The 27,397-nt window shown below is 58.0% G+C and overlaps 2 protein-coding genes across 14 annotated transcripts in view; one reads left to right on the top strand and one right to left on the bottom strand.

Moving 5' to 3' along the window:
• WNK2 (WNK lysine deficient protein kinase 2) overlaps positions 1-3,429 on the bottom strand; it is a 117,725-nt gene extending 114,296 nt beyond the window's left edge. For 12 of the 13 annotated variants that reach the window (XM_082694254.1, XM_082694253.1, XM_082694261.1 and 9 more), the window contains exons 1-2: positions 3,294-3,429; positions 2,147-2,823 (exon numbers count right to left, since the gene is read on the bottom strand). In XM_082694254.1, the coding sequence (XP_082550380.1) occupies positions 2,147-2,821 (675 nt within the window). In that variant the 5' untranslated portion in view covers positions 2,822-2,823; positions 3,294-3,429. Of the gene's footprint in view, positions 1-2,146; positions 2,837-3,293 lie in introns of those variants that run through there. The other variant, XM_082694255.1, reaches the window with a different exon arrangement.
• Positions 1-27,397, top strand: part of IPPK (inositol-pentakisphosphate 2-kinase) — a 400,388-nt gene that overhangs the window by 92,574 nt on the left and 280,417 nt on the right. The window lies entirely within an intron of this gene.

Below are 27,397 nucleotides of genomic sequence, written 5' to 3' on the forward strand. Positions count from 1 at the left end.
CTCCCCATGCAACACTCCCAGGGACCTGCCCTCCACTGGGGTCCCTGATACCCTGCAATCCTGGGGGCCGAGGGAGATTGAACATCTCCACACTGTGCAGGAGGAAACCCCTTCCTTCCCTGGCACAGAGCCAACAGGCCACCTGTTGTCCTCTCTCGGTGCACAGGGGTCCCAGAGGCCCAACCCTCACCTCCACCAAGGATGGCCTCGCCAGGCTGGAGGCCTCCTCCCATGATGCTACACTCTCCCCTCGCCCTCCCACCACCTGTGTCCTAGATGGTGACCTTGGGGGTCCTCAACACTGAGCAGGGTAAACATCAGCCTTCTGCTTGGTGAGGAGGCACTGGACACCAGCAGGAAGCTACTGTCCTGCTGCTCCAGGCCCCATCGCAGACCAGCCCTGCAGAGGCAGCTGGCCCCAGATGCTGCCCATGGAACTAGAGGAAGCCTTTGCTGCCCAGTCGCTGGGAGAGGTATGAGGACAGTTTCACGCCAACGGGGGCTCCCAATAACTCCTATTCTAGAACTGCCACCAGTCGGATGGGAAGCCTTCTCCAGCCTTCCCACTACCTCCCAGAGTCCAGGCATAAGAGACCCCTGGATGCCAGCCAAGCTCCAGGCCTATGTTCTGCTCAGGGAGCCAGAGGCAGAGCCGCCTGCCTTGCCTTACAGGGAATGGGAACGAAAAACCTTTCTGAGGGTCACGTGCGCCTGCAATGCCTCATCACTGCTGAGGGCTACCTCGGATCCCGCCTACAGCCACTCCCACGGGTGCCCACAGCGCCACGAAGGGTCACTTGGCGAGAGGGAGAAGGTGGAAGGAAAGGCGCAGGGCCACGCTCCAAACCCTGGGGTCCTCCGCTCCTCCTCTCTGGTCCTCCTTTTGCCAGGCGGCAGTGATGCCCAGCTCGCTCCCTCACCCACGCAGCGGATGCTGGGGACCCCAAGACCACAAACTCCCCAAGCTGCCCCTCCGCAGGGGGCCCAGAAGTGACAGCCGTGAGGAAGGAGAGCTCAGTCCCTCCTGAAGGGCTCCACAGGACGCCAACCAGGCCTGCCAAGAAAACTCCTCACTGCCACTGCAAAACCAAAGGACTGCAGGAAGGGGTGGCCTCTGGAGCTCTTTGTCTCTGGAGAAAAGCCAAGGACAGGTCGACACCCAGCAAATCGGGGGGTGGGGGGACTCGCACACATGTAGGCCACACTGCCGGGGCCCAAAGGATAGAGTCACCAAAGTCAGTTTGGGGGTCAAAAAGGCAGGCAACCTGCAGCGTGGCGGGCTGCCCTGTGCCAGGCCTGGAAGGCCCTGCTAACTTTACGGGGTGCTGGGGTAGGCTTACACCCGCGCAGCCAGCTCTCAGCACAGGACAGCCCCATGCCTGACAGCTGACCCCCCGCCCATGAGGGAGGGCCCCTGTAAACACCCTCTCTGACAGGCACTGTCCTGGCTTCCACCGATGGCCCAAGAAGCTCGGGTTACGGTTTATATAATCTTCCAGGGCTGGGGCTGACACAGCCAACGTGAGGGCAAGGTTATGAAAAATGCATGTCCACCGGCTTTGCGTCAAAAAAAAGAAAGAAAAAAAGGAAAAAAGAAAGAGAGGAAGAAGAAGGAAGGAAGGAAGGAAAGAAAGAAAGAAAAGAAAGAAAAAAAGAAAGAAATCCCGGCCGCATTTTGTATGACTTGGTTTTAAGACCTCTCGCACAACCATTTTGTGAAGCAATGGGCCCTGGGAGAAACCAAGAGGCCCCTGCCGCATCCAGGCCGGGGGCGGCCCCACCTCTCACAGACCACGGGTCAGAAGCGTCTCCTCAAGCGTCCCCAGCGGGGGCACCCACACCTTTAAAGACTCCAGAGCGCCTGGAACACAGGCCCCCACACTGCCGCTTCCCATACAGACCACCTGGGAGGGTACAGCCAGGCGGACGGACACGCCCTCCAAGTGCCCACTCTTCAGCAGGGACCCACACCGTGCCACACTCCACCGCCACATGCTGGGAGGTCCGACCCCGACCACACAGGCCGTGCGCACGCAGAGAAGGACACGCGCGGCTGCCCCCCAGGGCCGGACGCGCGGCCCCGCACCGGTGCAAGGCTGCGCCAGGACGCGCTCGCCCACCGCCCACCTGCGGCCGGCGTCCTCACCTGCAGCTCACACCAGGCCACCTCCACCCAGGTCTCCGTGTCCAGGCCCTTGTAGACCGTCTTGAATGAGCCGCGGCCCAGTTCGATGTCGAACTTGAGGAAGCGGCCGTCCAGGGAGGTGGCCACGGCCTTGAGGTCGTCCTCATCGTCCTCCTCTTCCTCGGGCTCTTCCCGGCGTGTGCGCCCAGGTTCCGGCCTCGCCTCCGGCGCCGCCGCGTCCTCCCGCCCCGCGGCCGCAGCAGCCGCCGCCGCCGCCTCCTCGCCGGGGCCTCCGGGGGACGAGGGCGCGGGGTCCGGGCCGGGCTCCTGCGCGCCCGCGGGCTCGGGGCCGGGGTCGGCGGGGGCGCCGGGCGGCGCGGCGGCCGCGGGAGCTGCAGGGGCGGCGGGGCGGCCGCGGGCGCGCTCGGCTATGAGGCGGCGCGTCTTGCAGAGCAGCAGTACCCGGCGCTGCAGCGGCTGCGGGGGCTGCGCGCTGGGCGCCTCGGCCGCCTCCAGGCCCGGCGGCTCCTCCTGGTCCGACTCCACCACGCTGCGCCGCAGGAAGCGCTGGGGCCCGGGCCGCGCCGCCCGCGCCCGCGGCACCGCCGCCGGCTCCGCCATGCCCGCGGGCCCCGCGCCGCGCCCGGCCTCCGTCAGCGCGCGGGGGCCGTCCCGGCGGCCGCCATCGCCGTCCATCTCTGCGGGCAAGGACACCCGGGCCGCGTGAGCGCCGGCCCGCCGCACCTGCCCGGCCGCGGATGAGACAGCGCCGTGCCGGCTCACGCCCCGCCCGCCCCCCGCCGCGGAGGGGCCTGCGGGACTGCCCCGGGGGAGGGGTCTGCAAACCGGACCTAGAGGCGGGGAGGGGAGGGGAGGACGCCTGCTGGGGCTGCCCCTAGGTTCCCCCCCTCCGGGGGCGGGATGCGGTGGAGGCCGGGGGAGGGGCACTCGCGCCCAGCCTAGCCCTGGGAAGGGGGCCTGCCGGGCTGTCCCTGGGGTCCCCGGGACGGGCTCGCAGAGGGGACGGGGAGGTCGGAGAGAGAGAGGCACTGGACAAGCGGCTGCTCCACAAAGGACGCGGCCCGGGGCGCAGGAGGGGCGCGCGGGGAGGGGGCTGCGGCGGCGCGGCGCGCACACAAAGGCGGCGGGCGGGGGGCTCGGCACTCACAGGGCGAGCGGGCGCCGTCCATGCCCGCGGCCCGGCGGCCGGGGCGGGAGAGGCGGGCGAGGCCGCGCTTCGGTGGCCGAGGTCCGCGGCCGGGGACCGAGTCGCTCTCGGGGCCGGGGTCCTCGCTCCGGGCCGGGCTGCCGCGCTGATCCCTCGGCCGGCCCGCTGCGGGGCCGCGCTCCCGCGTGCTGCTCGGGCTCCGTGCGGCTGCGCTCGGGCACCGGCTCCGACCCGGCGCGCGGGGAGGGCGGGGCCTCGGCTGCCCGCCCCCGGCTGGCGCGGCGGGGCGGGGCCTGGCACGCCCACCTGGCCGTGGGCGCGCGCGGCCACCTGCGGGCGGGCTCGCAGCTCCGCGCCCGGCCCCGCGGCGGCGGTACTCCTGAACCCCAGGCTCAGGAATGACCCACAGGCTGCTGGCCGCGGAGGGTTCCCGAGAGGGGGCACAGCATCACCTCCTCAACTGTCCCAGCAGGCCTGTCAGACCTCTCAGCCCTGTGCCAGGGCAAAATGGGCTGGTAGAAGGTGAGGGCCCAAGGCTGGTGGTCCCCCAAACCCTCAAAAAGCAACCCGAGGCAAGCCTGGAGGGGTTGGGGTGTCCTTTCCCCCTGTCATTTCATGGGGACCTCACTGCCAGGAGGCGGAGTACTGTTATCATCACACCCACTCTGCAGTTGAGCAAAGGGAGATCCTGAGACAGAAGTTATCTCCCCTAAATCCCAGAGCTTCTACGACAGAGGCTGCCCTGGGATGTCACCAGAGAGGGCCCTGAAGAGCTTCCAGGAGGCCCTGTGCCCACAGTGTTCTTCGCCCCTTGTGAAATGCCCCCTTCCCCTGGGAGCCTTTACGTCATCCTATGTCTCCCCTTTTTCCTCTGGACTACCACAAACAAGACTTTCTCTTGGGCATCTTGAACCTTCTTGCCAGGAGGTGGCATACGGCAAAGAAAGACTTCACTGCTCGCTTCTGAGCCCTGTAAGCCCCTGAACTCCTCCATCTAGTTGTGGTGACCCTGTGACTGCCATGAGGTGAGGGAATAAAGACACAGGGAGGCAGCTCCAGGGGAGATGCCCAGCGGCTCCCACCTTGGTGGTGCCTTTGGGTCTGGCATGCCATCCAACACATAGGGTGCCCATGGGCTCCAAGCTCCCGGCACAAACTAACTTATGGGATTCAAACCATCACAGTTACAGGGGAGGTGTGCCCAGCCCTGTTCCCCAGAGTCTCAGGACTTCCCAAGTGCTGGAACCTGTCACGACCGGTTCTCCAGCACTGACATCCCTTCCCAACTCTGCCCAGGGACACCTTGTGGTGCTGGGAGCATTTGCATGGTGGAAACGGGCAGATGCCACAGATCCGGGCTTCTTCCCTTGGAGAATGGTTTCATGGTGTGCTTGCGCTGGGCTGGATGATGGGTACATGCCTTCTGAATATCCCTTGCAGTTGTCACATCTACCTTGCGTCCAGCCCAGAGCCCAGACAAAGAAGGGACAACATCCAACACCAGCTCCACTAGCCTGAGGCCCTTCGAGGCGGGGACTGGGCGTGACCTCCGAGGGCGGGGGCTGGCCAGGCCCAGGTGGGGCTGCTTAGAATCTTTCTGTCAGGAGTCTGGACACACCTGAACTTGCTCTGGCATTTGCATAACCTTGGGTGAGTCCTGCTGCACCAAGCCTCAGTATCCCCACAGAACCCACCTGGCCATCCTAGTTCGCACACATGGAAAGATTGCCTGTTCCTCCAAGACTCAGTCCTGGAGGACGCCCAGAGTCCTGAGCCTGTCCTTGCTGGGCACACCCAGGCGTCCAAGGGAAAACTGAGAAGAGGTAGAGCTAAGTGTGCTGTGGACAGATTCGAGGCCATCTGGCCTCCTCCCTTCTCCCTGGGTCACACTGGCAGGGAGCAAGCATCATGCCTGTCTGGTGATGGAGGAGATGGGTGGACATTCACAGCGTTGCCTGCAGGCTCTGTCCACCCCCAGCCAGCATATATGCATAGCTTGGCAGCGTACCCCCAAATCGCTGTGGGGGAGTGGGGAGAACCCATCCCTGCCTGAGTACTATATGCTCTCTGAGCCCTTAGGGTTGGCTTCAGGCAAATGTGCTGGCATGCCTCCAGTGACAGGGAGCTCACTCCCTCTGCTGATTCCATGGCTAAGCACCTAGTAGACAGGTCACAGTCCTCTTTTGTGAGGACCCTTGGGCTGGGCTCAAGAGCAGGTCCTAGCACCCAGGAAGGACAAGACTGAGGGATCCCTGGACAGACCTTGGGGCGAGGACTTTGCCAGGGTCATGGTTGTCCTTAGATCACTTGGCACCTCTGAACCTCCATGCCCTGGCTTTGATGGGGATAGCCATCACCCCCCACCCCCCTCTGCTCTGCAGGTGATCCTGAGGCTCCCACAAGCCAGGGTTGCAGGACATGGCAAACTGCCTGACCCTGGCTGGTGCTGGCAGAGCCTGTCCCCTGCCCGGAGCCCTTGTCTCCACGGCTGTCCAGCCAAAGGGTGTGATTACCTTTGTGTCACAGAGGAGTATGCTGAGGCCCAGGAGAGACACTTTTCGATTTCAGTAGCTTGCTCAAAGCCACAGAGCAGGAGCCTGTGCCTCTCCCCTCCACTACCAACTTGGCTCCCAAAGACTCCAGTGCCAGGGAGCCCTAAGTCCCCCCAAGTGTAGGCTGTCCTGGTGCCCCTGCCTGGCCAGGCCAGTGGACACCTGAGGCTCACTTCCAGGGCCAGGACCCAAGCAGGCCACACAGCTGTGTCATCCCACTGCTCTTCTCTAGGTGGACGTAAAGGTGGTAAGCAAGACTTCTGGGAGGGGAGCAGGGTCTAGCCTTGCCCCCAGAAAGCCCAGTCACCAGGTACTTTTGGAGTGAGTCTGCCTCTGAGTGGACTCCAGCAGCCTGGGTCTTGTCGTCAGACACAGTGCAGCCAGCCCATCCCCAAGCCCCCGCCCCTGACATAGGCCACAGCCCAGGGAGGTGGCCCCTTACCACCAGGGGTCTTCTGTGGGGCCCGTCCCCAGGTGAGACCTCAGGGCCGGAGTGGGTCATCTGGATCTCAGGTCCTGTGGGGGTGGGGGACCCTAGCTGGAGGCAGTAGGAGAGGACAGGAGCAGGGCAGGCTTCTCAGGACCTGAAGGTAGGTGCTGGGGCAGACAGGTCGGGGTAGGAGTCCCGTGGGCCTCTAAAGCTCGGGCTCCGAGTCCCTGTGAAGTGCTGGGAGGAGAAGGAGCAGGGCCACTGCCCCAGCCCCTCAGGAAAGCCTCCCCGCTCAATGGGCGATGCGAGGCTCTATAACATCACCTTTGTTTTTCTCCTTTTGTAATTAATACAATTCTATAACATTTCTTTTACTCCCTAATTTTAAAACGTGGTTTAAAAAAATACTTTGCACTGGGGGACGCCCGGGAAGTCCTGTCCGTTGAGCCTCCAGCTCTTGATTTCAGCTCAGGTCATGAGCCCAGTGATCCAGGATGGAGCCCCGTGTCAGGCTTGGTGCTCAGCGTAGAATCTCCTCGAGATTCTCTCTCCCTCTCCCATCCCCGTGCTCCTGTGTGCGATCAGTCAATCAAGGAATCAATCATAGTTGCACTGGGATGTAATTCACACTCCCTAAAACTTACTCTTTTAAAGTGCACAACTCAGGGGCCTTTGGTATATTCAGATGTTGTAGACACCACCACCATCTCGTTCTACCACATCTTCACCCCCAGAACGAGACGTCACCCCCCCACCCCCATCTGTGAGCCCCAAGCAGCCAGATATCCGCTGTCTCTGGATTTGCCTGTTCGGGACATCCCACGTCCCCAGAGTCATGGACCGCCCGGATCTCTGACCACGCCCTCGCGCTCAGCACGTCTCACTCCACGTGGGTCAAACACGCATCCGTGCTCCGCTCCATTCGTGGCCAGATTATATTCCATTGCACGGTGACAGACATTGATTTTTCTGAAGAGCATGTAGTCATTATGGGGAATTTGTAAGGCAAGAAAAATAGAAATAGGAAAGTTTACACTATCCCTGTGCACTCCCAAGTGAGCGTGGCCCACCAGCTGTCCGAGCGAGACATGTGCAGTAGCCGCCCATCCCATGAGCCCATGGCCATTCGAAACTTTTTCTCCCAGAGTTGCTATTATTTAATTTTCCTCTGGAAGGCTAACACCAAACACTGGGTCATATGCCCTGTTTAGTTCAGTCCAGAGAATGAGGCTTTAGCCGTGCTGGGTCGCGCAGGCGTTGAAAACCCTCCCGCCTGTGACCTCTCTGTCAGCACCTCCTGCTGTGAGGTCGTGGAGCTCAGGCCCCGCTGTTGCAGCCTGTGTCCCCCGTCTACTTCTGCCCACGCCCAGAGAGACCCACGGCCCCCCTTGGCTAGGCTCTGTGGGTGTATGCGCAGGGGGGAGGTTGGAAGGGTTCCCGTTGCATCCACCAGACAGGGTGAAGGCGGGCTTCCCTCAGGCTTCTTTGGCCCCCAGAGCCGATCACACCTCTCCTTCCTGCAGGGGAGCCGCTGGCATCCCCCACTGCCGGGGGTCATGCACACCTGAGCTCCCTCCCCTCCAAGCTCCAAGCCTCCTCCGTCCCCACCTGAGAGTGCTACCTGGGTCCCTGTGGAGCCCCTGCTGGGCTCTGGGCACCCAAACCCAGCATCAGTGCCCCCTGTTGGAAGAACCTGCCGTGGATTGTCTTCGGAATCCCTTTCCGACAACTGACAGGGAGGAAGTGACCAGCTGTGCAGATAAAGGAGCCCAGAGATGCTCCCTGACGCTCCCTGATGCAGTGCCCAGCAGCTGCAAATGGGCAGCTAGAATATGCTGCACACAATTACATAGGACAAAGCCACTTCGAGACTCCTCCGAGCGTGCTGTGACCCAGGAAGTGATGAGAGGTCACGCCCCAGGATGCAGCACGGGGTGGCCTGGAGGGAGCAGAGGGTGCTTCTGCTTCTGGGCATTTTCCTGCATGCAGGATGAGAAAGAGCTCCCCTTCTCATATGCTGCCACTTTGGGAAAAGTGCCCAGACCCGCAGAGGCTTGCCGTGAAGGACTCCATGGAGAACAGAGCCAGTCTGGGGGGGCTTCCTTCTAAGCCTGGCACTGCCCACAGGTGGTGACCTTCAGCCCATCATGGGTTGACGAGTTGAGGGCTCTGAGCGCAGTTTCCGTGTTAGTCCTCCCCGGGGCTGGGGTGGGGGATGCTGAAGGAACCAGCTGAAGGGCTGTCCTCTGCTCTGGCCGGCTCCTGCCTGTGAATCTGTCTCCTTGCCCTTGGGACCTGCCCGTGGAAAGGGGAATAGCCTCTGATTCAGCAGGGCTGCCCACTCCCCATCTCCATAGGGGGACGCAGAGGCCCTGGGGTCTTAGCCAGGTGCTCGGGGTCATGGAGCTGGTGGGAGGGGCACGTGGAGGGAGCAGAGAGGAGGAGGAGGATGGAGACCAGGGAGGCACAATGTGGCACCCGCCTGACAGGCTGGGCAGGGGTCCTCCAGGTAGAGCCCACATCACTGTCCAGGCCAGGCTCTGACCGGTGGCCAAGACACATTGTCCTGCCAACTGGGGTTGCAGGGCCCATTGGGGTCTCTTCTGCCCAGAGTCACCACTTGGCACTCAGCGGGTCCCCTGTAGCCCCCATACAAGCCCGGGGGAGCCACACACTACCCATGACGCACAGGAGGCTTTTTCCACCGGCCAGGAGCTCGGGCTGTCTGCCGAAGAGTTTTCCAGCACCCTCCACGCTCACAGCAGCACCCGCCCTCGGGAGGGCCTGTGTATTCAGACAGAGGCGGCACCTGGGTGACCTAAGGCGGCATCCAACACTGGCCAGGGTTCTGGGGGCGCCAGGCCCAGGGTGCCCCCTGGAAAGGGCCACATCATGAGGGAGGCAGAGACAGAGCAGGAGGACGGAAAGGCGTATTTCCCTACGGATCTCCACGCGGGAGGCGCGCAGTGCGGAAGCTCGCTCTAGGGTACACAGGTGACGCATTATTCACAGCCCGTGTGTTCTCCGACGTCACTGCCGGCACCACAGCGCTGGGAGAGACAGGGTCGGGGGTCTGAACCGCTGCACATGACATTTTTGTCAACTCTCTGATGCGCAGCTTCGCGTATGTGTTTCTAAGACGCGTTATCAAATATGTGTTATTGCTTCACCAACATCGAGCTTGGCCAGCTCCCTGTCTGGAGCCTGAGGGAAGCTTGTCACCAGCGCGTGTCCTCTTGCGCTTGGGAGTGCCACACAGCACGTCAGTGGGACACTTGGGCCATTTTAATCAGCAAAATCACCAACAAAAGGCACAAAATAAAAATACAAAAAAAAAAAAAAAAAAACCCAACAACAACAAAAAAACCACCTAACGGAAAGGAGACTGAGACCAGGACACTGGCTCACGGCAGGGAGCTGGACCAGGGGGCGGAGTGTCACCTGTCACATGTGGCCAGGGTCACACACGGCTTGGGTCAACTGCATTCCCAGATTTGTGCACACCCACAAGTGACCTGGGAGGTGAGGCAACTGTCAGTTGTGAGTCAGAAATACACTTTTGCGTGTAGTAAATTCACAAACACGGAATCCACGAACGCTGAGCGTGGGCTGCCTTTACAGAAAACGGGTGAATTGAGTCACATGAGCCTCTGCCTGGCAAAAATCTCATAAAGGAGAAAGACAAAGGACGTGTTTCCTTAGTGCATGAGAGCTCCCTCAAATCAGAAAGACCAATAACCCAGCAGGAAAATGGACAAGGGAGGTGCGTAGGGAATAGAACGAGAACACAAAAGCCTCATAAAGGGTGAAAAAAGTGCCACTTTGCCCACAATAAGAGAATTGGCGATTACAGCTCTAACCAGACCCTTATGATGCCATGTTCCCGCAGACAGGCTGGCCGCTGAGGCAGTCCAAGGGTGATGTGGGGCCATGGGGACCCCAGGCTGCACTGGACACGAGGACCTGGTCCTGGGAGTTTGCTCTGGGACACACAGCTGAGCTTTTGTACACTCGTGCTCAAGGACAAGACAGGTCATCGCATACGGCTTTCCTGGGTCTGCCCTCACTGCAATGCCTGATCCCATGACCTCCACGTCTCACTTCCTCTGATGTCTGAGGCGTAAGGCCCATGGTTCTCAGCCTCTGAGACATTCGGAAGTGGGGGAGCTGATGTATGTGCTCAGATGTCCCCAGTGGGGTCCCCAAAGGGCTCCCAGGGGAGACATCCACCAGGCCTCACAGCTCATTCCTGCTGAGCCCCCAGTGGGGTGCACCCTGGCCTCCTCACCGCCTCCTGCCCAGGGCCGCAGTGAAGGACAGCCTGGAACCCAGGAAGCGCTCTCTAACCGCTCCCTGTCCCCTGGGGCCCAGCCCTCCGCACACACCTGTGAAGGGAGTGAGTCACAGCCTCGGCGGCCTGTTGGGCAAGTGGCATGTCTTTCTCTGCAAGGTTTTGTGTGACCTGCTCATCCCGGAACAAAGTCCCTGATCATGAACCCACAGCACTGACCCTTCGATGAAACAACACTTAGTGGTCTTAGAGACAGAACTGCTATTTTGCAAGAAAACAGTGCACTGATGACCAGATGCTTTATGAGCTAAAGAAACCCGAGGTGCTGCTGGTACCCCCAGGGGGTACCAGGGAGGACCAGGCCGAGACAAGCTGGAGAGCCCACAGGGTAAGGACGTGTGGTGGTGTGTGCTGCATGGGGCTGGCCGCAGCTCTGGCCCGTGTCTCTCTGGGGTGTGGGGGGCTGGGGCCTGGAGCTGAGGGCCCTGGCCTGTGCAGATGCCAGCAAGAGCAGAGCAGGCCTGACTGAGGCCTAGAGAGGAAAAGGCAGTCACCAGGGCGCCCAGGGAGCAGGTCACAGAACCAGGTTCAAAGGAGGCCCCTTCCCAGCCCAGAGGGAGCTTCCCACAAACGGTCATCAGACGTGTGCGCATGGGCCTCCAAACACAACGGTAATGGGGGACCGGGGGAGCCGGGTTTTAAAAACAAAGGTAAGCTGACTGAATTTTTAAATATTCAAGAACAATGACAAGACAGGCATTTACTTGAGGAGAAGTGTTCACAGCAGATATGAAAGCTAAGGAGTATTATCAGTAACATACGAAGAGCTCGAGGGGCCCCTGGATTGCAGCATCGTTAAGTTTTCAACTCCTGCTTTTGGCTTGGGTCGTGATCTCGGGATGGTGAGATGGAGCCCTGCGTCAGGCTCTGTGCTCAGTGTGGGGTCTGCCTGGGATTCTCTCCCGCACATTACTTCTCTGCCCCCCCCCCACATGCATGCATACACTCCCTCTCTCTTTAAAATAAATAAATAGGGTTCCTGGGTGGCTCAGTGGGTTAAGCCTCTGCCTTCAGCTCAGGTCATGATCCCGGGGTCCTGGAATTGAGCCGTGCATCGGGCTCTCTGCTCGGCGGGGAGCCTGCTTCCCCCTCTCTCTCTGCCTGCCTCTCTGCCTACTTGTGATCTCTCTCTCTGTCAAATAAATAAATAAAATCTTTATTCAAGAGCTTGCGTGAGTCAGGATGCTTAGAAAAGGCCAAACTCCTCAAAGAAAGGAGAGCAGAGGCCAAGCTCAGACAGACGGTCACAGACACATAAAACCACAGAGAGGTCTCACCAGGAGCTGTCTCAGGGCAGGCGAGACAAGTCCGCATCTTCACACGGAGGTTACCGCTCCTCGTTTGAATAACTAGGCCCCCATGCTGGCCGCGGGACAGTGAGCTACTGGCCATTCCACTGGACCAGCCTTTCAGGAAAGCAATTTGGCAAAAATCTCACTTACTCCTACTCTTGGAATTTCCCTGAGGAAAGCAAAGACCTGGGTCCATAGTTGTTTAGCTCAGAGTTACTGAAAAACACTGACAGAAAGACTGGAAACCACTGGGTTCTGGCAGGTGGGCCTGGGGAACCACGGGGTCTGAGACTGCCTGCTCCCGGCCACGGCAGACGCTGGGTGCCGGCCTCAGCCCCAGGGACCCGGCCCGGGACAGCCCCGGGCTGCACAGAAGCTCAAGGAAGGAGCGTGCAGGCGGCGGATGAAGGCTTGATCTCATGTCAGAAAATGCACCCGGTATCAGCCGCGCCTACTTCTGTTTGGGTGAACTCTATGTTTTCCCAACCATAGCAGGCCATAGCAGGCCCCCAGCTGTGCGTGCACTGGGCCCGCTTGGCCGGCCCGGGTCAGCGGCTGGGTCAGGAGTGTGTCTGGGTAGCTGTGGCAGATGCTGTCGGACCGTCCCGGAGCGGCTAGACCAATTTGCACTCCCACCAGAGAGGCAGCCTCGCCCGCAGAGCCTGTTAATTGAGTCTTGCATCAGGAGAGAAGCGGTATCACGGGGAGGCTGTAATTTCTGTGTCCCGTGCGCGTGAGCTCAGCCTCTGACCCCGGGGCCCGGGCTGCTCCACCCAACACCTCTTTTCAGCAACCTGCCTGCACATGGGCTTGTGTCTCCCTGGACCCCTTTCCTGAGCCCTGCCCTGCCTCCGTTCCAGCACCTGCCTCGCCCATGAAGGGCCCAGGCGGATGGGAGGCCCCCTACACTGGGTACATGAACCTGCCTCTCTCTCCCGGGGCCCAACTCAGTGGGGTCTTGCCCCAAGACAGAGCCAGGGTGGTGGCCAGCCAGCCCCTGGGCTGCCCCAGGCCACCTCTTATCTGTAGGCACTGCCCCTTAACGCACCCCCAGGCCTCCGTTGTACCCAGTGTCATGGGACCATCAATCCCGAGGTCACCAGGAGGACAACAGAGGGGACCTCTGCAGGCCTGCAGTGGGCAGCCCAGGCTGGAGCAAAGGAGGATCAGTCCTTGAGGCTCCGGGCAGCTACAACCCTGTGCCCCCCAGTCTCCCACAGATCGTGCGGGGGCCAGACCCCTCCCAGGACCCGCGGGGCAGCCTGTGCCACGGCACGCCATAGCATGGCTGCTGTAATGACGGCTGAGTCCACACCTGGTCCCTGCTGGTCAAATCCCTGCCGGCTCATCATCACGAGGCAGGGGTCAGTGGCCCGAACCACCTCCCCCAGACCTCAGGCCTGCCTGAAGCCCACACTGGGCACTGCTGGGGGAGGCTGGGGTCCTCCGTGCCCCCTGGGCCAATGGCTGTGAATCCGGGTGTCCTCAGGGTGACGCCTGGACAAGGGACAGAAGCTCAGCCGTGCATATGGACCTGCTGTTCAGAAAGGCCAGCACAGGGACCGTCACCCCCCACCAAGGAAGTGGCCAGCCAAGAACAGCTGGAGGGACACCTGCCAGCACCCCCAGGCCTGACCGGTCCTCACCGTGCGTGGCATACGCCATCCTGACGTCACTCATGGCCGCGCCTGATGCTACCTCCTCTGGCCAAGGACACTGACTGCCGGCCTGGCAGGTCTTACCGCCTCCTTCCCCAGTTCCCCAGGCCACCACAGGGGGTCCAGCCACTGTGTTTCCAGGGCATTTTCTGCACATGAGCCCCTCCCCCCACTTCGGCTGGCCAAGTGCGGTGGGCCAGGCCCACAGCTGCCTCCTCTCTTGGAAACCAGGCATTTATTGGCTTGTGTGTTTATACCGCGAAACTTTCTACTGCCAAACACAACATATTCCCAGAAAAGGCATCAAACAGCTCAGCAAATCACAAGCAGGCACACTCACGGGACACCCCCAGGTCTCGACGTCCCAGAGGTGCTCCCGCCCTGTCCTCGCGGGAATCACAGCCCGGAGGCGGTTTCCTCGTCCCTGTTCCATGACTGAGCCCCACAGCTGGCTTTGCCAGGAGAAGAGCAGGGCTGGGGAGCGCCCCCAGGCCCAGAGCCTCGCTGCAGTCTGCCCACTGTGTGCGGAGTGGACCCCACACCCCGAGTCCTGTCTGCTGCGTTCACAGAGAGCGCCAGCGTGTCCGGCCCACAGGAGGACCAGGGCTACATGCACCCCCTTGTGGGCGGCGTGAGCGGGCAGAGGGCTGCCGCTGCCCAAGCATCCAACCTTCCTTCGGGCAGGGGCCAGCGGCGTGCCCGGGGCTGTGCCCGCTCTCGCAGCTGGCTCACCCGTGGCTGGGGGGCAAGCGGACCTCACTGCATCCACGTGGCCACGGTCAGTGGCGTGCTGCACCATTTTTATCTCCCCCAGCTCTGCTGTGGGCGTTTTGTTCTCTCTAGGAACCTGCGCCCTTGTGGGAATGCAGCGTACGGGGCGAATTCCACACCGAGGTCCGTTCCAGCCCCCGGAGTCAGCCAGGAGAGCCCATTATCCTCCCTTTCACCAACTGAGACCCTGTGGTCAACCCTCTGCTCTACACGGTGTCGCTGCCGTGCCTGGCGCCCGCGGCGGCCACCTGTACCATCCCTCCCTCCTGCCTTGTCTGGTAGCAAGACCTCTCTGAGGTGAGCGACCTCATCCCCATGAGCACATGTGTGCTTTTTCTCTTGTGCTGACACAGGAAGTATAGAGAGGAGGGCATCCCCCGTGACCCCAACCCCCCGCCGGACTGCCGTTGTGCCTCGCATGTCCCCAGACCACTCGTGTGGTCTGTGTGTTCATGCCTTCAGCACACTGGGACTTTCTCAGGACTGGCGTCATGGATACAGCCCTATACCGGGTGGGGCTCCCGGGCTCACAATCCAGGGTCCCTGATGATCCTGGAGCCTGCAGGCCCCCCGTGGATGGGCTTCCAGAGCGAGTAGTGCCTCTGGAGCATGGGGTACAGCCTGCCCTCAGCCTCTTCCAGCAGAACTGCCCTGCGGCCACGGGGGCCAGCAGCCAGGGGGGCAGCAGCCTCAGGGAGGCGGCAACACCCTTTTCCAGCCACGTCTCCTCGGTGGGGGGAGGATAGGCAAAGGGATGAGCGAACGTGGCCCTCCTTGTCCAGAGGACCAGAGGGTGGGAACGAGAGGCGGCAAGAGGGCAAAGACAATCCATGCTGGGATGACAATCCATGTTTCGGCAGAAGCAGCCCCGTCCAGTCAGCTGTGCAACCCCGGGCAGTCTGGCTGACCTCTCTGGGCTCGTCTTGCTGACCCACTGGACAGAAACCACAGCAGCCCAGGGCCTAGGGCTCGTCCTGAGCTCCCTACCCCTGGAACCCAGGCCTGGGACGGTTTTGGCTCTGGGCCTGGCTGTGCACGCTGGGAAGCACGTGGCATCCTTGCCCTGACCAGGGGCTCTCGTGTGGCCTCACCCTGACCTCCCCGCAGGCCTGCCTGCAGCGACACCCAGAGGCCAGAGGCCATGAGGCCAACCAAGCTTTGGGGGCCTTCCTTCGTAGGGCCGATTGTAAAACAACGCCTCATTATAATCCACTTGGAGACACCGTCTGTAACTCTGGGGCTGCACCCATGACACGTGACCCAGACAGTCAGTCTCCAGGGGCCAGCCCCAAGTGAGACAGGACACCCACCCCGCAGCCTGAAGCGTGACTGCCAGCCCTGCGGAGATCTCCCCAGAGTGGGAAGGCACGGCCGTGCCAATGTCCCCTCGTCTTCCTGGGACAGCTGGGCAGGGTCCCGGGATGGTGACAACCTGCCTGGGCCAAACAGCCGCCCCCCCATCATGGCCGTGCACTCGCTTCTGTTGCCTCCACATCTACCCCAAGAAAGAACCACAGGATAAAATGGATGAGAACAGCACCTTGACAGAGCCGAAATGTCTGGAAACTGGGTAGAAACGCTGAGCAGCGCGCTGGGCCCATCATGACGGATGCCGGCCACCACGTGCTCACACTGAGTATGTCCTCTGTTCCTATGGAGACATAATTCCCATAGTTCCCTCGTAAGGTGAGCAACCAGTGGTTGTCAGCCCAGCAGTGGACCTGTGCAGCCGCCACCACGACCCTCACCCAGGACAGACGCACAGCCGCCAGGGGACCTGGCTCTGCCAGCAACACGCAGCCCCTCTCACACAGCATCACACCTCATCACGCCACGAAGGGTCCCACGCATTCTCCTGTGCATCTAAGTGGGGCTCTGAGCCACGAGGCCGTTCTGTCCCAGACCTGGGAGGGGCCCCTGCACCGGCTGGCACGTCCCCTTCCCCCAGCCGTGCCCAAGATTCTGATGTCTCCGCAACCTTGCCGCTGTGCAGGGCCCGTATTTCCCATTCTAACCACCTGGAGGGTGGCAAGCAGCATCTTGGCTGTGGTTTGGGCGTACTTCTCCCTAACAGCTGGGGATCTTCTTGGGAGAAATAGCTGTTCAAGCACTTTGACTATTTTATTTTATTTTTTTATTTATTTGACAGACAGAGATCACAAGTAGGCAGAGAGGCAGGCAGAGAGATGTGGGGGGAAGCAGGCTCTTTGCTGAGCAGAGAGCCCGATGCGGGGCTCGATCCCAAGGCCCTGAGATCCATGACCTGCGCTGAAGGCAGAGGATTAACCCACTGAGCCACTCAGGCACCCCCTTTAAAGATTTTATTTATTTAGTTGACAGAGAGGTCGAGCACAAGTATGGGGAGCAGCAGGCAGAGAGAGAGGGAACCCAACGCAGGACTCGATCCCAGGAGCCACGGATCATGACTTGAGCCAGAGGCAGATGCTCAACGACTGAGCCACCCAGGTGCCCCCTTTATGACTGTTTTTGAGTTGGGTTGTTTGTCCTTTTGCTGGTGACCCTTAGGGGTTCTGTACACTAGTCCGTGGACAGTAGTCCGTGGACACTAGATTGTGGTGGCATCTGTGACTGTTCTGGGAGGTTGACCCATTCGCTGACAGTGCCCTTTGACCCATAGAAGTGGTATCGTGCTGAAGATGCTCTGCGTCTCCCTCAGGGGACTGTGCTAACCGGATGTTCAGGCAAATCCCTCACACGGCCCTGGCCAAGCTGGGCCGAGCCCCTTCCTGCTCAGTCCCCTGCTTTGCCCCGGCCCTCCTAGACCCCGACGCCCTGCGCCCCCTGCCGGCGCCCGGCCACACAGCTCCTGTCTGGAGGACAGGCGTGAGGGCTGAGGCCGAGGGACACTGCAGCTCAGGGCTGATTTTCTTCCTCTGAGAGGGCAGGAGAGGAAGACATTTCTGCCTCCTCAGCCCCATGGCCACCTCTCCTTGGGTCCTGCCCCCGCCTCTATAAGGGGCCAGTCCTGACTCCCCAGAGAAGAAAACAGAGGCTCCTGGGAGAGTGGGTGTGAGCCCGAGGTCCCGAGTCCCTGGTGGGGCTGAAGGGACTGGCTGGCTCGAGCAGTCACCCCACAAACATCCCGAGACCCCTGCTGAGTCCTGGGGAGCGCGCGGTCTGGGGGGATCCACGCCACTGGGGAGTGCGGGTCGGAAGCCCAAGGAGGGGGTGGGTGTCAGGGTTTGAGGGCTGTGGTATGGGAGGAGTGACGTCACTGCCCCTGAGCCAGCAGCTTGACCGTGGACAGAAGGAGCCCTGGGAGGGGGGATGCTGGCGGGCTTCGTCCTGCTCCTTGTGTGACTCGCAGAACCTGCCAGCTGGGCCCCTCACTAGCAAAAGAGACAGAGAAGGTCAGCGTCCAGGACAAGAGGAGGCATCCCAGCCCTCTCTGTGTGTGCGGACAACTTCCACAGGACGGAGTGTACTTCAGTCCCTCCCAGCGAAAGATCCTGGAAAGAAACAGTGTTTGGCTGGGCGTGAGGGCAGTGAGCGGGGGTAAGCACAGAGGACACTTTCTCAGAATGTTTGAGTCACTCGAGTAAGACTTGAAATTAAAAATGAAAAGGAAGGATCAAAGTGTCCTAGAGCCAATTACGGGGACAGATGCAGCCCCAAATACACAAAATCCACCGACACGCACGCTTCAGGTGTGTGAAGTGTGCGGGTGTGGACTGCATCTCAACCAAGCTGTCTGCAGGGAGGGCTGGCTCGTGCTTCCGAAGGCTGCTCAGCGGGGCCGCGGGCAGGACAGCGTGGAGAGCGGGCTTCCTGGGACACAGACAGGCTGCGTGCCTCTGACTTCAGCACCCCAGAGGGAAGCCTGAAACGTGGCTTCCTGGCCTCACCCCTAGACCACCTGGCTCATGGGTCTGGGGCAAGGGCCTTGGAATCTGCATTTCTGAAAATCCCCAGTGAGGCTGGGCCAGTACCGGGACCCAGAGGGCTTGGGTGCCCAGGAGCAGAAGGGAGAGGTTTCACCACAAAGTGTGCTGAATTTCCTATCGTGTCATCAGGCTACTTGACAAAACATAGAAATAAGGTTTAAGCTTTGGAAAGAATCAGAACGTAGCAGAATTAGGTACGGCTAAGTGTCCTCCACTCTGTGCTCGCTTCCTCCTCAGTCACAGAAACCTGGAACTTCGCTTGGGAACATGGATGCCTGAAACAGAAGCTCTGCCCCTCTCTTCCCTTATATCAAGCTCTGGCCACGTGGCTCGGTTTTGGGCTTTGACGTGACTGTACGTGTCCAGACACTTCTGAGAAGTGTCTTAGAGTGTACTCAAAGGGTGTACTCTTTTTTCTCCTCCTTCTTCCTGCTGGTTGGGACGCAAGCACAGTGGCTGGAACCCCAGCAGCCACCTCGGGCCACGAAGAGGAGGCTGTGTGGTGAGGATGGCACGGCCCAGGGCAGGAGGAGCCGGAGCTCCAGGCATCGCAGAGCCACCACACCAGTCCGGCCACGAGAGAAGAAAGAAATGTCTCCTTTGCTTAAGCCACTGTTACTTTGGGGTTTGTGTCCCTCCTAGTCATACTCAGCTCTGAGCAACACAGCATATAAAGTACTGGGCACAGTGCCCGGCCTGTCCCTGGTGTCCCACTGAGGATTAGACCCAGACACTCAGCTGTAAATGGGTCGGGGAGAAGGGAGCCCAGGCCTGCAAACCTGGGAGCGGGTCGATGCAGAGAAGAACCCACACCCCAGCGCCCCAACCCCGGGCCAGCTGTTGGCTGTTGGCCCCCGGTCTCTGAAGGCCAGTCCCCTAACAAGATGGCATGTGTCGACCCACGTGCTTTTCGGACCACACGCTTTGCCAATTGAATTAGATTGTCCTCTGGCTGGTGTTGGAGCGAGCTTTCATTTCCTGCCCATCTGCTGTTTGGGTGGCAGGCAAGCCCTCTGAGTGCCAGAGGAGAAGCCGCCAGAGTTGAACAGGTTCCACGGATGCGCGGGGAGCAGACGGCCGGTGGCAGCGTTCCCGGGGAGGCCCCAGCAGCCACGCCATGGGCGGGGGCGGGGGCCATGGGTCAGGAGCTGCCATTCTGGGCCAAGTCCTGGCCCAGACCCTTCTCTCATGCCACTCGGAAAACCAGGTGAGCGTGAGCGGAGAGTAAAGGAGGGTGTGTGAGCTCCCACAGTTCTGTGTGTGCCGTGTGTGTGCTCGAGTGCAACCGTGTGTGAGCATATGCATTCGTGTGAGGGTGTAATTGTGTGACGTGCCACGGGGCGTGTGAGGGAGGCCTAGGGGTGTGGGGGAGGGAGCAGACAGTGCACACAGTCGTGGGCCCTCCGAGGACAGCACAGCGCAGGCCGGCTTCAGGCCCCTGGGCACACTGGCTTGCTGGCTTCTTGGTTTGCCTCCCGAATCCTAGGAGCTGAGAGCTTCGGGGGTTCTGCCCCCACCGTCCCACGCAGCCCCCCTGAGCCCTACCTCCCTGGCTCAGCGCAAAGCCAAAGCCCGGTCACAACCACCATTATCCACGCCCACCGCGGTCATCCACACATCGGGTCCCACACGTGCGCTCCCCTGATGGCAGCAGCTGTCCTCACAGAGCGGACAGGGGAGGGGGGTGCAGCCCCAGCGGCCGGGCCGGGGGACGCATACCCAGCTCGCGGGCATGCTGGTGATGGAACATTCCTCAGCCCTCAAGAGGGAGGACACCCTGACGCCTGCCACAGCATGGACTTGAGGACACGAGGCTGAGTGCCCGTCCCAGAAGGACAGACACCGTGTGAGGTCCTTGGAATCATCAGATCACAGAGACAGAGAGTGGATGGTGGCCCCAGGGGCTGCAGGGTAGGGGGTAGTGTTTAATGAGAACGCAGTCTCCGTTTGTGAAGTTGGAACATTCTGGAGACGGACAGTGAGGACGGCGGCACCACGTGCAAACACACTTACGGCCACTGGACACATAACAATGGTTAAGATGTTTTTACAAAATACGCAGAGGGATGCCTGGAGGGCTCAGTCGGTTGAGCATCTGACTCTTGATTTCACCTCAAGTCATGATCTCAGGGTCATGGGATCGAGCCCCGTGTTGGGCTCCCTGCCCAGCACGGAGTCTGCTTGAGATTCTCTCTCTCTCAATGTCTCTATAAAATAAGTAAATCGTTAAAAATCAAACAGGCCTATAACTACACCTAGATCAGATCTGGTGCGGATATAGCTTAGCTATAGGTCACGTCATGTTGGTCACAGAGACCTGATCAGTGGCTAATCTGTACCTGTACATCAGTCTGCATCCAGTCAGGGACGTTTAGGGGGACATCAGGACCATGAGTAAGTAAGTGCTGACAGGACTAGATGCTACAGAAGACCTCGGGGTGAAGGGAGACAGCTTGGCAGGGCTGGGGTCTCCCCGGGGAGGGCATGGACATCAGGGAAGTCCGCTGGTTTGCACGCCCTGGGCTGGTCTGCAACCACCTCGGCGTAGGCGTCGTGCCTCACGGCCAGATACAGGGTGAGCCCAGAGTGGGGGGGCCTGGGTCGAGAGGCCACAGAAAGGCAGTGACAGGCTGCGGACTGCAAGGTCACAAGGGGCCCACGGCTGTGTGCCAGAAGTCCTCACCCTACACGGAGGACCTCCAGCGCCCTGCACTGGGAAAGCCTGACATCGTGCTGGCCGTGAAGAAGAAATGTCACCACAGAGCAGGTAGTGGAGGGTGTCCAGAGCTCAGAGACCGTGGGGAAGAGGCCTCCGGGACAAGATGCCAAGACGCATACTCATAAAACCTTCTGCTTATCCAAAGACACCATCGACAATACAACAGACAAGGTGCAGACTTGGAAAACTATCCACAGCACCCGTGTCCCAAAAAGGATGTGTGGAACTTAACAAAGGGGAGTGGGGAGGCAGGCAGGGGGGCCTCGTGCCCCCCGCCCATGCCAGGTAGGGAAGGACCCTCAATGCCAGGAAAGGGGCACCGCTCTTGGGAGAAACCCACCACCCCTGTAACCCAGCCAGGGCAAAACCGCCGTCCCTCGGACCTCCTGCTTTCCCCCAGCAACTGGCTCGCAAAGCAGCTGTCCCCACACCCTGCTCCATAAAACAGTGCTCCTCTTTCATCTGTGGCCCTAACCCATGCTGCGGTTTTGCAGTAGCTTGCTTGTCCCAGATTGCAATTCTCGGCTATTCCCAGATGAGTCTGTTTTTGCTGGTAAAATCACCGGCAGTCTTATTTTTCAGGTCAACACTACCTGCGGCCAGAGAAGTGCGATCCGCAGTAGACACCCAACCCACCCCCTCCCCCCGGGCTGGCCAGCCTGCAGGTGGCAGCGGCCGCAGAGCGCGCTGACCTGCCTGCTTCCTGCGGACCCTCGGGCTTGACGGGCAGGCGTGTCTCCGGATGACCCGCTCCGCGTGCTCTGCATTCGGAGCCCTCCAGGCTTTGTTCAGAGTCTGTTTTAAGTCTTGTTTCTGGGAGTACTTGTTTGGTCTTTGGTCCCACTCCTTTTTGGAACCAAACTGTTCCTAACTGGAAATGTGCTGGCTTAGGTCAGATTGCTTTTGGAACAGACTGTTCCTGTTCAAAGTGTGCTGTTTAGGGATTTTTCGCTTTGCTCTAGAGAAAAACCTGTAAGAAATGGGATCCAAGTCATCAAAATGCTTTGAGGTTGCCCCCCTCCCCCCGCCCAGTCCTATGTGTGAGCACCGCAGGCCTGCCACCTGCGCATTTCTAACTAAATGGACCAAATAAACCACAGGATTTTATTTTGTTGTTGTTTTGACGATTTTAATTATTTATCTGACCGAGAGAGCATGCACAGGCTGGGGGAGGGGCAAAGGGAGAAGCAGACTCCCCGCTGAGCAGGGAGCCCAACGCAGGACTCGCCCCCAGGACCCTGGGATCATGACCGGAGCAGGAGGCAGACGCGTCACCGACTGAGCCACCCAGGGGCCCGAAACCACAAGATTTTAGAACTTCAACCTCCGTGCTCGCTTTGGCAGCACATACACTAGAACTTCAACGTCCATTACAGGGAATACGCATCTCCCCAGACTTTTCTCAGAGCCGGATCGGACAACTGAGGCTCTGAAGTTCTCGAAACTTTGGGGTATGACTGAGGGTACCTTGCAGCTTCCGAATGTGACCAGGAATCTAAAGCTGCCTGTCTGCAAAATCCAGTTTGTAGACGGAGGGGTCCCTGGTAGGCTCCGTCAGCGAAGCATCTGGCTCTTATGTCGGCTCAGGTCGTGAGCTCAGGGCCGCGGGATGGAGCCCCATGTCAGCCCAGGTCAGCCCCACTTAGTGGGGGTCTGCTTGAGGGACTCTCTCTCCCCTCTGTCCCTCCCCTTGCTCACTCTCTTTCTCTCTCTCTCAAATAAATAAATAAACTTTTTTAAAAAATAAAGCAACAACCACAATTTGTAGACCGAGGCGGACAAACAATACCAGGAAGCCCCTCCCCCACCCCCTTTTCGGGCTCTGAGCCACAAGGGCCCAGTGGGCTCTGGAGTCGCCGTGTGCGGTCCCCACCTCCCCTACGCCCTCAGCTTCCCCAGTGTTGCTTTTCCTCCGAGTCTCCCTGCCTCCTCCTCGAGGTACTAGGACCTGCCCGATCCTTCTGAGGATCCAAGTGAACCCCAACTTTCTGACGCTCCCTGGACTTAGGCTGACTCTCGAGCCACACAGTGTCCCAAAGCGACGCAGGAGCCCCGCCAGCTGACTGAAGAATTCAATAGTTACTTAAACTTACCAAGCTGGTGTCTGGGATTTAGATCAGTTGGGCCACCTGTTACTGGTGAGGCCCAGGCTGAACCCTGGATGAAACTACCCTGAGAGGAACTTAGAGAAAAGCCCCTGACGGGGGCCAGACACCAGAACACCTGGTGGCAGTCCCCACCCAGCCATGACAGGAGCGCTTCCCGAGCCTGCCCTGGAGTCAGGTTTGCACGCAAATCCCGAATCACCTGCTGGCCATTATCACGAGAGACTCCCAACGGTCACCTAAGAACTTGAGTATTTTTAAATGTCATGTAATATTCCACAGTATCACTTTACTGGGTGAAAAGTATTTTATTGTATGAATTAACTACAATTATTTTAGCTAATACACTGTTCCCACCTCGGACTTCTGAGTTGCTTCTACTTTTATACCACTGTAAGCGGTGTTACCTGAAGTATTCTGACGTGTGATTTCGAATTTAACTCTTAGATATTAACTTCAGTTTACATAACCACAAGCAATACATAAGTGCACATTTCCATACATCTTTACAAGCAATGGTTTTGTTTGTTTGTTTTTAGCAATGGGTATTTTTTAAAAATGTGGTTTTTGGGGGGTAAAATTTGTGAAATTATGAACACTTTTTGTGATGAGTACATTTTTATCTTATATAGTCTCACAAAAATTTTATAAATTAGTTACTAATTTTATTTACTTATCTATTTATTTATTCTTTTATTTACTTATTTGACAGAGAGAGAGAGAGACAGCAAAAGAGAGCACAAGCAGGGGGAGTAGGAGAGGGAGAAGCAGGCTTCCCACTGAACAGGGAGCCTTGATGTGGGGCTCGATCCCAGGACCCTGGGATCATGACCTGAGCCGAAGGCAGACGCTCGACGACTGAGCCAACCAGGTGCCCCTCCCTACTAATTTTAATCCTACTTTCACAAATTAGTAAATTGAGGCATAGAAAGTTAACACACATTGTCCAAGTCAACATGCCCAATAGAGTTGATGCTGTGATTAGAAGTATTTACTTATCACTATAAAATATCTTTTATATTGTAAGTCTTTGTTAGTTTTTTTCTTTCATGCATTATCTGTTCATTTCTTTCTTCTACATTTTCTTTTTTGTTGTGTTTTTCTTCTATATTTTCTTTGAAATATTTGGCTTTATATTATTGACTCAAAATAAATTTTAATATTTAAAAACAATTTAACTGTCATATAGTTCCACTCTTTTCCCCCAGCTTATTTGCTGTTTTTCTATTTTGTTTATGACAGATGGTAGTTTGAAAGATTATTAGTCAAAATCTTTCGATCTTCAGTTGTTTGCTTTATTGAAATAGAGTTGACACATTACCCTAGTTTCAGGTGTATGACATAGTTTCAACAAGTCGGTTCGTTATGTTACACTCACTGATTTCAAATCCTCTTTAAACAAAGTTCTGGTCTTCCTTTAGACATTGAATCCAACTGGGTAGCACTTAACTCTGTTTTCTAAAGGGCCAAACTGGGACCGTTCTCTTTTAGTTAAAAGGAGCAGCATGGAATCTGAGACTACGTCTGCCCGGGATTTAGTCAATTTGGCAAATTAGCTTGCTCAAATCCTAGGAAAATCGCCTAAAACAAAGACCACAAAAATTCTCAATTTTCAACTCTGGTAAATGGAGGCCCCCAAAGCCAAAAACCTCATGGTTTTTACTGTTATTGCAAAGGGCCAGGACACTAGGGAAACAACCGTTACCAGTGTAAGTGCTCCAGGCAGCTTTGACCCTTTGGTCAACCTTGTCCAACGTCCTCCTAATTCCCAGAGCTGGGGCTCCAAGGAGCTCTTGGCTTTTCCCAATCCTCCCTCTGAATCCACCCGGAGAAACCACCCTCCAGACTGGGAGTGAATCTCTCTCTGACTGTGTTGACTCTCAGTGCTCAGCCCCACCGCCACGAAACAGCTCGTGCCTCGGAGCATGAAAACAGCTCCCAGAGAGGGGTCTCGGGTCAACCCAAACAGGTGCCCATCCCTGAACCCAGTCCCTTCTGTCCCAGCCCTGTGAGAGATACACGCCTTTTGCTCCTTAGCTCCTCTGCCCCTGTTCACTTATTGGGCTGAGATTTCTTAGAAAAATTTCATGCTGGAATTTCTACCTCTCCCAAGGGGGAAATCATTCTACAATTTGACCGGAGCCATCAAAGTAGCCAAAGAAGTAAATCAAATGCCCCTTCAGCATCTCTTCTCTGCTCCATCGCTGAGCTACCCGGACCTGATTCCAAAGACACTAACTATTTGTCCCGATTAGATCAGCTGCCATCCTCCTTCCGGGCAAAATCTCCAACAGATATTGGCGGAATCCACAGTGCCTACCTTGCTTGTCCCACCCGTTCCGAGCCCAGTTCGGGGGAAACTGCTCTGCTCCCAGACTCTGAACCACCTGCTGGGCCACTCCAGTTTGCCAAGTGGATTCCCTACAGCCTCCCTATCTCAGGGACAGACAGACATTTCAGTCGTGGTCCGTATGTTTGGTCACCGGACTGAAACGTTCCCTTGTAGACAGCCCACTGCTTCTCGTGTGGCTAAAATTCCGTGAGAAAGAGAATCCCTACCTGGGGACCCCTCTCCAACTCCCCCGTGATCGGGGAACCCCTTTTACTGGGCAGGGGCTTCGGCAGATCTGCGCTGTCGGCGGGCGCTATGACACTGGCCCTGTGTCCACCATCCTCGGTGCTCGGAGCTCGTCGCACTCACTGACCGTGTCACGGAGTCTCTGCTGGCAACATCTGTGAGACCCTCCGCACACCGTGGCCGAAAGCACTGCCGTGGATCCTTCTAAGTCTCAGATCCACGGTCTTTGGAACTCCCGGACTCACCCTCCCAGAGAGTCCCCGGACATCCGGCCCGCATGGCCTCCTCTGACCCACAGCTGATAAAGGGGGATCCACTTCACTGCTCTCAAGGCCTAGCTGCTTGTATTTAAAAAACCACGGTCTCGGGGCACCTGGGTGGCTCAGTGGGTTAAAGCCTCTGCCTTCAGCTCAGGTCATGATCCTAGAATCCTGGGATCGAGCCCCACATCGGGCTTTCTGCTCAGCAGGGAGCCTGCTTCCCCCTCTCTCTCTTCCTGCCTTTCTGCCTACTTGTCATCCCTGTCTGTCAAATAAATAATTTAAAAAAAAAAAAAACAAAAACAAAAACCATGGTCTGGCAGAGCGACCTTTCCATGCTGTGCGCTCCCAGGGGACATGACCTGTATCACACCTTGCAACCTGGAGATTCCGTCTGTTGGAAAAGATGCTTCCAGAAGGACTCTCTTCAGCCTTGCTGGAAAGTGCCGCCAATCTCCAGGGAATAGGCTGTCGGGTTCACGTGAGACCCGCAGGGAAAGCAGCAAACCCCGACTGCCCCGCACGCCATCTGGTGAGCCCCAAGTGCAGCTTTCCCAGAACTGAAGCAGGTTTCACCTGACCACACGGCTTTCCCACGATGCCTGGACCAGGCCAGCGTACCTTCTTCTCACTGTTGTTCTGCTCTCTTTTGTGGGAAGACAGTATTTCTTTTTGTTTTATCCAAGTCCTCGTGAAAGGGGGAACCTCTTCTTCTGAGTGTGTCTTTTTAGAAACAACCTCATTCTGGTCCTAGGACGGGTCCACTTTCACTTGCCTTCTTCAAACGGTTAGAAAGTTCAGAATTCACAAAAAGCCTTCTTTCTTCTCAACTATTAACTGACTTCGGATTCTTATCCAAATTCATGGTCTCTGAATTGGCAAGCTTACCAGCTGTATTCTCCACAGCAGATTTGGTTCCAAACAGCTCTTTTGAGACAACAACACTGTTTTACAACATCTTCGAAGTTGCGCTGTTTTGCAAAAAGTTCGTCATCTGTTGTTTCACATTTATATCTGCGCGGTGTCTTCCCAAACGTACTTGGTTAATTCTTCCAACAGGCCCTTGTGGTACCTGCCAGTCAGCTCTCCTGGTTGCTTCTGCCAGAAACTTCCAGAAGGTATAGAGGCTTTGCCCTCATAAGAAGACCCTTTCCCCTCTAAGGAGGAACAAATGCCAATCAGTTTATCGGTTGGCACCTTTCAGACCTGGATTCCTGGTTTAGAACCAACACACAATTTGGAATTGTCATGTAACTTCTTTTGTTTTGTATAATTATTTTGAGTTTTGTGTTTCGTTGCCCGTCAAACCTGTGTAAAAGTGGTATGCAATTAGGAGATGGTGATCTCCAGGGCTTGCGATCTTGACAAAGGTGGGCAGTGGGACAGGAGTGCCTGAGCGTTCTCCCTCCTAAACTTCCTTGTTGACTCCAACAGGCCTTCAATCTGTACAGTTTCCCTCCAGCATGGGACATGACACCCAGGA

This window comes from Mustela nivalis, assembly GCF_964662115.1.
Source record: "Mustela nivalis genome assembly, chromosome: 13".
Taxonomy (NCBI): Eukaryota; Metazoa; Chordata; class Mammalia; order Carnivora; family Mustelidae; genus Mustela; species Mustela nivalis.